An 11,229-nucleotide genomic window follows, 5' to 3' on the forward strand; every position below is an offset into this window, starting at 1 on the left:
ACACACACACACACACACACACACACACACACACACACACACACACAGAGACACACACACCAATAGGGATGAGGTCAAAGAAGGTTGTGAACAGATCTAAGATCTGTAGTTAACAAACGTTGACAAAGTCTAATACAATCACCAAGATTTTTGTTTAAAGTGAATATTAGGACTAGGTTTAGATTAAGGTCAGAGCTACGCAGTATTAGTGAATATTCAAGCAATTTAAATGAAGATATGCTCCATATTTTGTTGTAGCACAAAATAGTGTCCACAAATCTTCCAAACTGTGATTTGGGAACATTGTTTGAAGCTCTTGTAAGTAAATTTAGCAAAACTACAATACAAAAATACAAGGAAATGATTCGGCGAAGGCCTCATGTTATCCAGTATCATTCCTGTTGTTGTTTTGTTTTGGATTCTGAGCGTCTAAAATGTCAAGTTTAGCTGAGTAAGAAGTTTAACAACAATGTTCTTCTGGGCGAAATTGCAGTTGGCTGCAATGTGTGTTGTCTGATTGCGGCTAAATACATAACCTAGGAGAATTGACTTATTGGATATTAAAAAAGCCACCTGTGTTTTGTGCTGCTGGCTGTGCTGTAATGTTTTTTCAGGCCTAATATACAGTATATCACAGCAGTTGCCAAACTCGTTAAGCTTTATGTGTGATAAAGTCTTTCCCTGTATCCAAAGCAAGGGTATCTCTTTCTCTTTGACAGAGAAACAACTAAATCAGAGCACCAGGTTTCAGTCCATACCTCTTTGTGAAGTTTCTTGAGCTGGTCCTCCATGGTTTGAATCTCCAGGTTGTAATCCAATATCTGATCACCTTTATCTTCCCTAAAAAAAAAAAAAGGTCAAACAATGCAATTACACTATTTTTCAAAACAGTATTTCGTTGATGTTTTTTGTGTGATACATTGGCTGCTAAAAAAATAAAGTGAGAGAACATTATGTCTGCTATAAATGATAAAAAAAGACACTTCTATGCAGAAATTATAATTGACCAACAGTGACCTTCGTGATAAAGTAAAGCAGTGAGTGCCTGATTTGTATCTTACTCGCTGCTAAGTAACAACTCACAGTTTTGTGTGACAAAATCATTTGCAAATTTTTCAAGTTGACCTTTATCACAACTTTTCTAAACTCACAGACACACACTCACTCACACACACTCACAGTTGTTGTTTAAGGCGGCGGAGTTTGGCCTTGCTGTCTGCCAGCTGGAGTGCCAGACCTTGGGGTGGCTCCTCGCTATGACCACCCAGGGGCGCCGTGGGTGAGTCAGACTGGGCCTCTCGCTCCCGACAAAGCTCTGCTATTCTCTGGGAGAGAAAGGGCGAGAGAGAAGTGGGAAGAAAAGAAAGGAAGATTTGGGGAAAGGATGAGAGACACGCAAGCTAAAGTATAGGAGAATTATATCAACTACATCAAAACTAAAATGAACTATGTTGGATACTCAAAAGATGTTTCGTATTGTGAGTAATAATGTCAATGTTGATTTTGAACTGACAGTGTCATTATAGTGTTTATACACCTTTTACTTTTGTTTGTTTTCTGACAAAGATCTTTGTTTTATATGTTTACACACATCCAGGCTTATTTGAGTCAGTGGAAAGGATTTGATCAAAATTGAATATCTCATGTTGCTCTGATCTCATATCAAGGTTGTAGCTCAGGGTTTAGAACAGTATTAACTGTTCAAAACAGAGATAATCTCTTCAATAATGACTTTTAATCCCACAAAAACTGGTAAAAGATCTCAGTGGAATGTCTGTGGATTTGAAAATGCAGGACGGAGTCAAATTAAGACAACAAACTCATATATGGGTAATTATTTAGGTCCAGGTCTTTACCTTTTAGCAAAGAAAACAGACATGAGATTGGTATCAATCTTCTCATCTAACTCTCGGCAAGAAAGCAAAAAAAGCACATTCTCCAAAATGTCAAACATATTCCTTTCAGTGTATGTTTGTATACATACCTCCAGTTGTGTGTCTCTCTGTGTCAGCAGGTTTTGGATCTGTTTGGTCATAGAGGTGAACACCAGCTGAAAGTCTGCACCTTCAACCTCTTCCAGCTCTTCCCACCTCAGCGGCAGCACCATGCGAGGATCCTGAGTCACCTGCAGCAAGGACAGTTTCTCAGGTTCACATGATAAGATCAATGTGCGTCTGGGAAACCTGACACAAAAATGGCAGATCTTGGGACAAACAATCCAGGCAGTGTGAAGGCTGTGTGAATACCAAGCGGCGATGCATCTGTTTATAAAAGGAAAAAAATAACTTTTTCTCACATTTATTTGGAAATGTAACTGTTAGGGAAGCGTGTCCAAAAATGTGTGAGTAATGCATGCAAAACTAATGATTATGTAGACAGGTTTGAAATATCCTCGGGTGGAAGGCATATGAACAGCAAGCAGGGGGTGCATCCATCCACACAGGAAGAGCACCTCTCCCTGCTATGATTTATGAGGCTGAGAAACCTGGCACAAAAACGGCTGCTGGGCAACATGCTGTTACTGTAATTCAGACACACTGACATGCAACATGTTGCTTTTGTAATGCCGCCAATTATTCACGGGGGGCATTTTTAAAAGAGTACAATTTGGCATTTAGTCTGTATTGGAGAGGACGGCGGAGAATGACAGGAAAAAGATGAAGGAGAGAGGATGATGTGACAGAGGTGGAGAGGTGGATAATCCATCCTATGGTGGCAGCAAGGGGCACCCAGAGGTCCTTATAAGGCTGCCGGCAGAATAACAAGTAACTCATTTTCACGCTTACTTGAAGCGCCAGCAGAAGGTGTATTAGTTTCACTCTCGCTGCCTACAGGCCAGACAGTGAAGAAATTATTTTACTCAATCTTATTTTGGGACAAAAATCCTCATTGAGGTCCTCTGGATAATATCTCCTCATACGGTCAGTCACTGAATGCCTTTTATATTCTGGGGGGGAGGGGGGGAGGGGGGGGGTATATGATTTGATTTGAGCACTTGAACCAACCTGCTGGATACAGCTGGCAATGGCTGCCTGGGTCTCAATGTCCAGAGACTGGATCTGCTGAATGAACGCCTCCTTCTCCTCACACTGCAGACACAGAGGGATGACGTGGAGTCAGAGGTAGGTGTGTGTGTGTGTGTGTGTGTGTGTGTGTGTGTCTAGAGTTGAAACAATTAGTCAATTGACAGAAAATGAATCTGCAGCTATTTTGATAATAATATAATCCTAATAAAAGTTCTACTGTCATGAACTGAAGTGTTGGAAATGTAAAAAAAAACTAGGGATCACCTTAGTTATTAGGATTTATTCTTTGGGGACATAGAATTATACATCCAATGATTATTTAAATTATTTACAATTAGACCAAAATACTGGTCCGTCCAGGTTCAGTAACACAATACGGGTGTCATTATCAACCTTCAAAAAGCATGATGGTCATGTGAGTGTGTGATCACCTGCACAGCACATCCTAGTAAGAGCAGAAGCAGTCGCCTGAGCTCTTCCACGGCTGCCTCTGAGGACACAGAAATAACTGTCATCATCATCACCATCATCATCTCCCCTCCACACCATCCTCTGTTATCACCTTAATGTGTCTCGCAGATAGCAGAGATATGGACTCATATATAAAGTATAATTACTTTCTTGCTGTTGAAAGATATGGCACTGATAGGATTGTGTGGTTATCTTGTACCTGTTATGGGGTCCTGCCCCAGAATGGCAATGTTTGGGAGAGGCATCAGTATCAACTGCTGCAGGTCCTCCTGATGAGCAGAATAAGAGTAAAGAGTTAAAAAAAAAAGAAAAACTTGAGTGATCGGCCGGCCCGTCCTGTCTTTCTGTCTGCCCACAGTGAGCCTAGATATACAACAACAGAAAGACTTTCCACCAGCCTCCTGCAGTTTGTGGTGTAAACAAAGAGCTGATATCTGATAAGAGTGACTTTTTGTTCGTCCTTCCAAGTCAAGGAGTCTTTATATTAGATTTTATATTTTTCAGTATTCTCGAGACGTAATAGAAACTTTAAAAAAGATATGATGATTGAATAACACTCTTGTAACAAAATCCCTGATTTTACTGTTCCCCCTGTGGTTAAAGGTATATGCATATTATGAGTAACGTGACAGCAATGCCGGCACGGCACATTAACAATGTACAGAGCACAACCAAAACCCATTACCAGCAACAAACCAGAGATTACTGCAGCTAACAAATGATTTACTAGAGCCTGACCGCTACATTACTCTGGCTTTTATTACTGGATGTTTTTAGCTGGTCACAGATGTACCAGTATTGGTCTGTTAGCTGATAACTATTGCAGTAGAGAAATGCCAACAGCATGATGAAATTTAGTAAGAAACAGTGTTTGTCTGCCACAGTTTATTGTAAAACTGTAAAATGTCCAGCTCAGAATATATCTTGGTCACAATTCTTTAATAATTAAATGAATTAAAGAATAGATCGAGCATCCTGTCGGCCAAGGAGTTGAAGACACTAATCATATAATTGCAAAGTACCTGGTTCAAGTCTGACTGGATACTTTTGTCACGTCATCGCTCCTCTCCTCTCACCTCTACACTGCCACTACCAAAGAAAATGCATCTACTTAAACCTGGTCAGGATTAGACCAGCTTCACTGGAGCATTCACTGAGTGGGCCGTTTCATAACTCCACATGAGAAGTTTTACTTTATCAGGAGCACAGTCAATGTGTTGCATTTAAAAAAATACATTTCATTCAAATTCATTCATGAGTTATATGCAACTTCAATCAACCACACGTTTTGTAAATTAGATCTCATCCATACTACCTGGGTCCAAACTGCCAAACACAGGAAGTGAGATCTTCCAATTGGTTTTGTTGTAGGGGGAACTCAGACTGTACCAATGTCGACTGGAGTACAGAGGAAGGTTTTCATGGCTTCAGGAAATAGTCTTTTTTAAGTACTCTAAATGATTTATGTTGTTAATATTTCTATGTTGGGACAATTATAACACTGGTAGCAAATTGGTGTACTGGTTTGATGTAACGATGACGGTAGGCATGCATGCTATACTGTAAAAATGTAGCTTACATGACACTGTATCATCTCACCTGAGGGTTTTGTATTTAATACAGAAATGCTAGTTGTTTCTGAATTAAAAATGTTAAAATAGTATTAACTGAAGCAAATATATCTTGAAGTTAAGAATCAAAATAAGCTCTTGAGTCTGGATGTTTCTATGGTACTGTGCTAGAAAGCCTTTACAATGTATAAAGACTAAAAGTGGTGATTCAGGTCTCCAACACTGTGGTCAGCTTGTTTCAGCGAGTTGTATTTCCTGCTTCCTGATCTTGGACAAATCTCTTGGCAGATTCTAAATGACGTTTAATCAAGCTGGATGGCAGACGCCACCAACATCCGCGGTTCCAGGAACCTGGCTTTTCTGGCAGCAAATACAAGTCTTTGTCTTGTGGACCTGCAGTGCTTCGCTCCTCCTCTATTACCATCTCGTGCAATCAGACAGATGACTTTGCTAAAAGAATTACAGCAAAGTCATCCGACTGATACTTTATTACTTTACTTACTAGATCCTCGAACAATATCTCTGTTAATTAAAAATGTTTCTGTCAAAGAGCCACATTCTGATGCTGGCTAGCTCCTCTCCCAACTGCTCTGAAAGCCTGTTTACATCCTCCTGCGATCCATCGGAGAAAAATCCCCAGAACAAAGTCACAATTACAGCTCTCTCTTACTTTAATTTATAAACTGTATACAGTGAGAAAGGCAATGTACCAAGAGGCAGGCACTTTCTTCTGCAACTCCATCATGTGTGAGCTTGGCATTAGAAGCCATGTGCAGCCAAGCAGAAGTTTGTGCTCCTTCAGGGCATGTCGGATATTAACCACTGCAGCTCTGTGTTGGTCATTGCTCAGCTCATGGTTCACAATGCCAAACAGACTTCTGCAAGAGATTAGCCAGAGTAGAAATCATATAGAAGCTGCTTGTTGTTGTTGTTGTTATTGTTGTTGTTGTTGTTGTTGTTGCTGTTGTTGTTGTTGGCTTGCTAACGTCCTCAAATCACACAGCCAAAATACTTAATGGGTTGGTGTTTGCTCAAACCTGTCCTGCACTATATTTTGTCATTTGGTGCCGTTATACAACCTGCAGAGATTAACAATATGAGTTGTACTTGTTGTTGTTGTTATGATTTTTCTGAGAAAGTTTCTCTCAAGGTTCATTTATTTTTCCGGTGACATCATAGCAATAAATAGGAAATTAGCCTTTATCCCTCAGTGAGTCTGCCTCTGAAAATAATCGACTGTTATATAAAGTAGTCCTGAATTTGGAATAACATTTGTCATCAAGCTGATGGCTGCAGCGCTGAAGCAAATTAAAATCCATCTGCAACATTATCTTTCCCAAATTCTATCTTTCCCAAATTCTATCTTTCTATCAATAATTCAACTTTATGTGGTTTGGATTGGAGCTGGTTTGGATTTTCAGTTCTTCTGTTGGCTGTCTCTCTTTTCCTTTATCTTTTCTTTGCCTTTATTCACATGTGCAAACCAGATTTCATCTCTATATTTTTATGTTAATTCAAAAATAATTTATTGGATATTCAGTAGCCTTAGAATTATTCGGTTTTCTGAGGACAGAGATCTTTAAATGTAGAGGCTCAATAAATTAGAAGGCAAGAGAAATTAACATTTAGATTCCCATTAACACACAGATGAACACTAAGTGTCACCAGTCAGAGACATGGATTGGAATACAATAAAATGCAATACAATACAATATAATGGAACACAGAGGAATAGAATAAAATAGAAAATGATAGAACAAAACACAACAGAACATAATACAACACAGAATTTGGACAGGAGGGGGTAGGAAAAGTATAATAGAACAACAAAAAAGAATAGAACAGAATAAACAGGGGTATTTATTCTATATGAATAGAACAGAAAATAATAGAATGGAACATAATTGAACAAATAGAATAGAAAAAAATGGCATAGAACAAACAGGATAATATAGAATAGATAGAACAGAACATACAGAATAGACCAGAATAGAACAAATAGATTAGAACCTAATAGAACAACAGAATAGAACAAACAGGACACCATAGAATAGAATGGAACAAATAGAATAGAATAGAAAATAATCAAATCAACCAAACAGGATATTATAGAATCGAACCATTAGAATACCATAGAATAGAACCAACAGGATAGGATAGAATAGAGCAGAATAGACAGATAGAATAGAATACAACAAACAAACTCAACTAGAATACCACCAATAGAATGGAATAGAGCGAGAAGAGAAGTTGACAAACAACGGAGTGGAATAAAATGGAACAGAACGGTATGAAAAATAATACAATAGCCCAAACAGATCAGAGTACAATAATAACTGCCACATAGTGTGTTTAAATGGCACATGCCTGTCTCATCTACAATAGCTCACTATCCGTATTATCTCTATCTCTTATTGTATCATAAGAGAGAATATGAGATCACAACAGAGAAAATGAAGTCCTACCAGGCAGCAGACTATTGCTGTGGCTTACACTCACCACACTCTTGTGATTGTATCTTTTGCCTCACACACACACACACACACACACACTCACAAACACACAACCACAAACACACTTAAACACGTACAAAGCAAAGAAACGTCAAAAAAAGGTGGCAAGAAATAAAACCATGACCAATGTGGAATTTAACGTCCACAGAGACAGTGGAGCCTATTCTGGATGCACCAGGTGAAATTGTAGTCTAACGCCGACTGATATGAGCTTCCCAATTATTGCTGGCGTCTTGTGCTGTCTGAGCTTTCAAGGGACATTAGTGATTCACTGAAAATTAGGAAGTGAAACCTTGTAGACTTGAGTTTTTTATATTGTGTGACAAGCTCATGTTCAGTCCACCTGACTAGTGCTTGGGGAGGTTTTCTTTTGCTGAGAACAAAAGCCTTTGAATCATTCTCCGAGGAAAGAATTGTGTCATTTCCTCCATGGCTACAGGCCCCTATAATGCACAATATGAAATACACAATACTGCCATTTGATTTTTATTCACTTTCCTTCCTCAACCCCCAAACCACGACTGCAGCTAAAATATTCAGCTTCCCGCTCCTCCACTTTTTCTCACCCCATTTGCCCGATATTAAGCAGTGACACGTCTACTGAGGACGGAAATTTTCTGTGTTTTATCTCTTTCTCTCGCGTGCAAATGATGCGTCACCCCCTGCATGGACTTCAAACTTACAATATCCTTGAGCAAAATGTTCGTGTGTTGAGCTTCATCATGCCCTCTTGCTTTTACTACCTTACAGCTAGACAACTGCTTCTCCAGCCCTGCTCCTTCACCCTCTCTTCCTCACCTTTTGGTGTGGCCCCGAGTTATGTTTTAGAAGGATATTTAAACTTTTTTTAACAAGACTTTTCTATTTGTAATGGGCTGAGGGTCATTTCAGTCCACCCACAAAACAGCATTATACCAGTGTTTGTTTTAGTGTGTGTTTTGGGTTTTTTTGGCTGGAAATGCTACAGAAAGCGAACAAAGCTATTCAAGACAGTTTTCGAAAAAAAAACCCATCTCAGACGGAGCTCAATCCTTGTGTAGTGTGTGTCTCCGCCTCAGTATGACCTTGCCTTACTGCTGAGATATTAATGCCAGAGTTTGACAAGGTATCAAAATATCTAATTAAGCTTTGTTGAGGTTTTGCTTACACACTCTTTCAAGTCTGAGACTCCAGGGAGTCACTTTTACACTTCTTTAAACAAAATATATATGACATGTTAATTATTGTTTGTCAGAGTCAGGCTAACTGTTTCCCTCTGTATCCAATCTACGTGCCAAGCTAAGCTAGCTGACTGCTGGGTGTAGCTTCATAACTTCAACAGACAGACACAACAGTGATATCAATGCTCTCATTTATGCAAGAAAGCAAATAAGCCCAGATGTAAAAAAAAAAAAAACAATGTCTTGAAGTGTGTTCAACAAGTTCAATTAAAAAAGAAAAGGAAAATGAGTAACATCAAAAGTTTCTGACTTTTTACAACATGACAGATGGCAATGTTTACTCTGCACCCACAGAGAGGGGATAACAGTTTGCGGTGTGTTAGGCTAACAGCTAACGGAATGGATGGTGTGTTAGGCTAACTGCTAACCACTAACAGATAACGGAACTACCAGTACACACATTGCTGTACCTTTCCGCAACTCAGCCGCTGCTAGAGTAGGCAGACAGCTTGATGAGTTTACCTTTGTTGTGTTTGGGCAAAATTGTATAACGTGTCTCATACGATGACTTGCCTGCATTCATCGACACTTGTCTTTGAGTTTGAATGAAGTGTATTTCACGACGCCTTACAGCGCATTGGTGTCTAGACGAAGTGGTAAGCCAATTGTGGGTTGTACTCATTCAATCACACAATATAGCAGTGGTCGTTGGAGACACACCTGGCGGAGATCTGCACTCTACTGAGGGCAACTTTCTAGTTGATTAATTGACCACTTGATATCAACACAACGAGCTGTAAACACAACACAGACAGGTGATCTGTGTTAGCAGTCGCCTATATATCCAGCAGACAATCGTGTTTCTGTCTACCTGATGAATGAAAGTCCAATATACAATCTTCCTTTAGCTCTGTTTTTGTCTTCAACACATCCTAGGAAAAATGTTTTTCTCTTTTTTTCTCTTTCTGTTGATTTTCAAACATCAGTCCAGATTTTGCTCCTAATTATCTCTTACCTTGATCTTAACCTCTTCGCCCCTGTAACTCTCCCCTACCTGGTAGAAGGCTCTGATGTGTCGATTTAAAATAGAAAAGTTCTGAACTCTCAGCATGTGATCGTCTCTCTCGTTGTCGTACAGCCGCTCCACCTTGGGGTTGGGGTCTCTGGGACAAACACAGAAAAGATGCAATGGTGTATTTAAAGCAGCTTGATCAAACGGCCCAGCGCCACGATTCTCCAGATGAGAAATTCTCATGCAACGGTGCATTTAAGCAGAGTGAATACAATTTTAATGAGCCTGAGAAGCAGGCTGTGGGAATCCACGTGCAATTATTTGCTGAAATAACATGGCTTAGGTCAGGCCAAATTAATCAGCTGGTCGGCAAAGACTGACACATCTTGTCTGTTGAGAGAGAAAAGGTTTGCTAAAGATAAGGAATTCAGGGGAGAGGGCTAACAGGGTGTGCAGAACCTCGGTTCTACATTTATTTATTATCTAAAACAATGTGAGGTTACAAAAGAGAACGTGATGCGTGTTACAGAACTAAGAATCTACAGCTGTTAGCAGCTCTGAGAGGCTGTACTGAGCTAAAAGCTAATGCTAGCATGCTAATGAGCAATAAACACAAAGGCAATGTCATTAGGTGGGAAGGTATTTGGATATAAAAGAACAGAATTGGACTATATACAGTATATTGTATATATATATATATATGGCAAGTTTCATTGAAAAGCACAGATGTTAATGGTGGCGCTATGGTAAAGATTCATCTTCTGTGGAACATGAATGTCTGTACTAAATGTCATGGCAATCAACCAACATTTAATATATTTCAACATCCCTATCTAAAAGAAAGTTGCTTTTAAACGATTGTTCACTCAAAAATAGGCTTGAAGTTCAATTGGAGAATGAGTTGCGGGACATTTCTGCATATTTAAGCCTATTAATAAAGCCAAGGCCAATTTTTGCAACTAACTGCAAGGTTACACAAATTTATTTTTTTTGCTTTTCTACATTAACATTTTCCCAAAATTTGAAAAAATAGATTTTTAAATCAAGCTCAAATGGGCTTCTTGCATCACAGATTGACTCGGAGATGTCGTCCCTTGTCCTGTAGTCTGTATTATGGCTACAAGGCAATGAAGCAAGAACATCTTGATCAATCTTACATGATCCTCATGATCTCATTGAGGAATATCCCATTGGTCAGCCTCATGTAACGATCCCGGGCACTTTGAGGAATTGAGTTTACTTCCATGTACTGGCTGTAGAGCGCTACGCCGTCCTCCCTCTCCACCATCTTCTCGAACAGCTGAACCTGCAAGAGACAGGGAGGGATTATGTTGTGTGTGTGTGTGTGTGTGTGTGTGTGTGTGTGTGTGTGTTTGTACCAGGAGGTCGACAAAGACAAGGAGGACAGACAGTAGCAGAAAGAAGGTACTGAGAGAGAGAGAGAGAGAGAGAGAGAGAGAGAGAGAGAGAGAGAGA

At 39.5% G+C, this 11,229-nt stretch overlaps 2 protein-coding genes across 7 annotated transcripts in view; one reads left to right on the plus strand and one right to left on the minus strand.

Moving 5' to 3' along the window:
* The window catches only part of LOC116391706 (ADP-ribose glycohydrolase MACROD1-like), a 67,432-nt gene extending 64,272 nt beyond the window's left edge, over positions 1-3,160 (plus strand). For all 6 annotated transcript variants that reach the window (XR_004213274.1, XR_004213269.1, XR_004213271.1 and 3 more), the window contains one exon: positions 3,127-3,160. The gene's annotated coding sequence lies outside the window, so the exon portion shown is untranslated. The remainder of the gene's footprint in view (positions 1-3,126) is intronic.
* Positions 27-11,229, minus strand: part of LOC116391704 (girdin-like) — a 12,358-nt gene continuing 1,155 nt past the window's right edge. The window contains exons 2-9 of the mRNA XM_031862506.1: positions 10,911-11,059; positions 9,796-9,904; positions 3,697-3,766; positions 3,458-3,516; positions 3,006-3,089; positions 1,985-2,125; positions 1,180-1,325; positions 27-840 (exon numbers count right to left, since the gene is read on the minus strand). Coding sequence (XP_031718366.1) covers positions 660-840; positions 1,180-1,325; positions 1,985-2,125; positions 3,006-3,089; positions 3,458-3,516; positions 3,697-3,766; positions 9,796-9,904; positions 10,911-11,059 — 939 coding nt within the window. The 3' untranslated portion in view covers positions 27-659. The remainder of the gene's footprint in view (positions 841-1,179; positions 1,326-1,984; positions 2,126-3,005; positions 3,090-3,457; positions 3,517-3,696; positions 3,767-9,795; positions 9,905-10,910; positions 11,060-11,229) is intronic.

The sequence above is a fragment of the Anarrhichthys ocellatus genome, unplaced genomic scaffold (genome assembly GCF_004355925.1).
Source record: "Anarrhichthys ocellatus isolate YVR2014 unplaced genomic scaffold, GSC_Weel_1.0 scaffold27, whole genome shotgun sequence".
NCBI lineage: Eukaryota > Metazoa > Chordata > Actinopteri > Perciformes > Anarhichadidae > Anarrhichthys > Anarrhichthys ocellatus.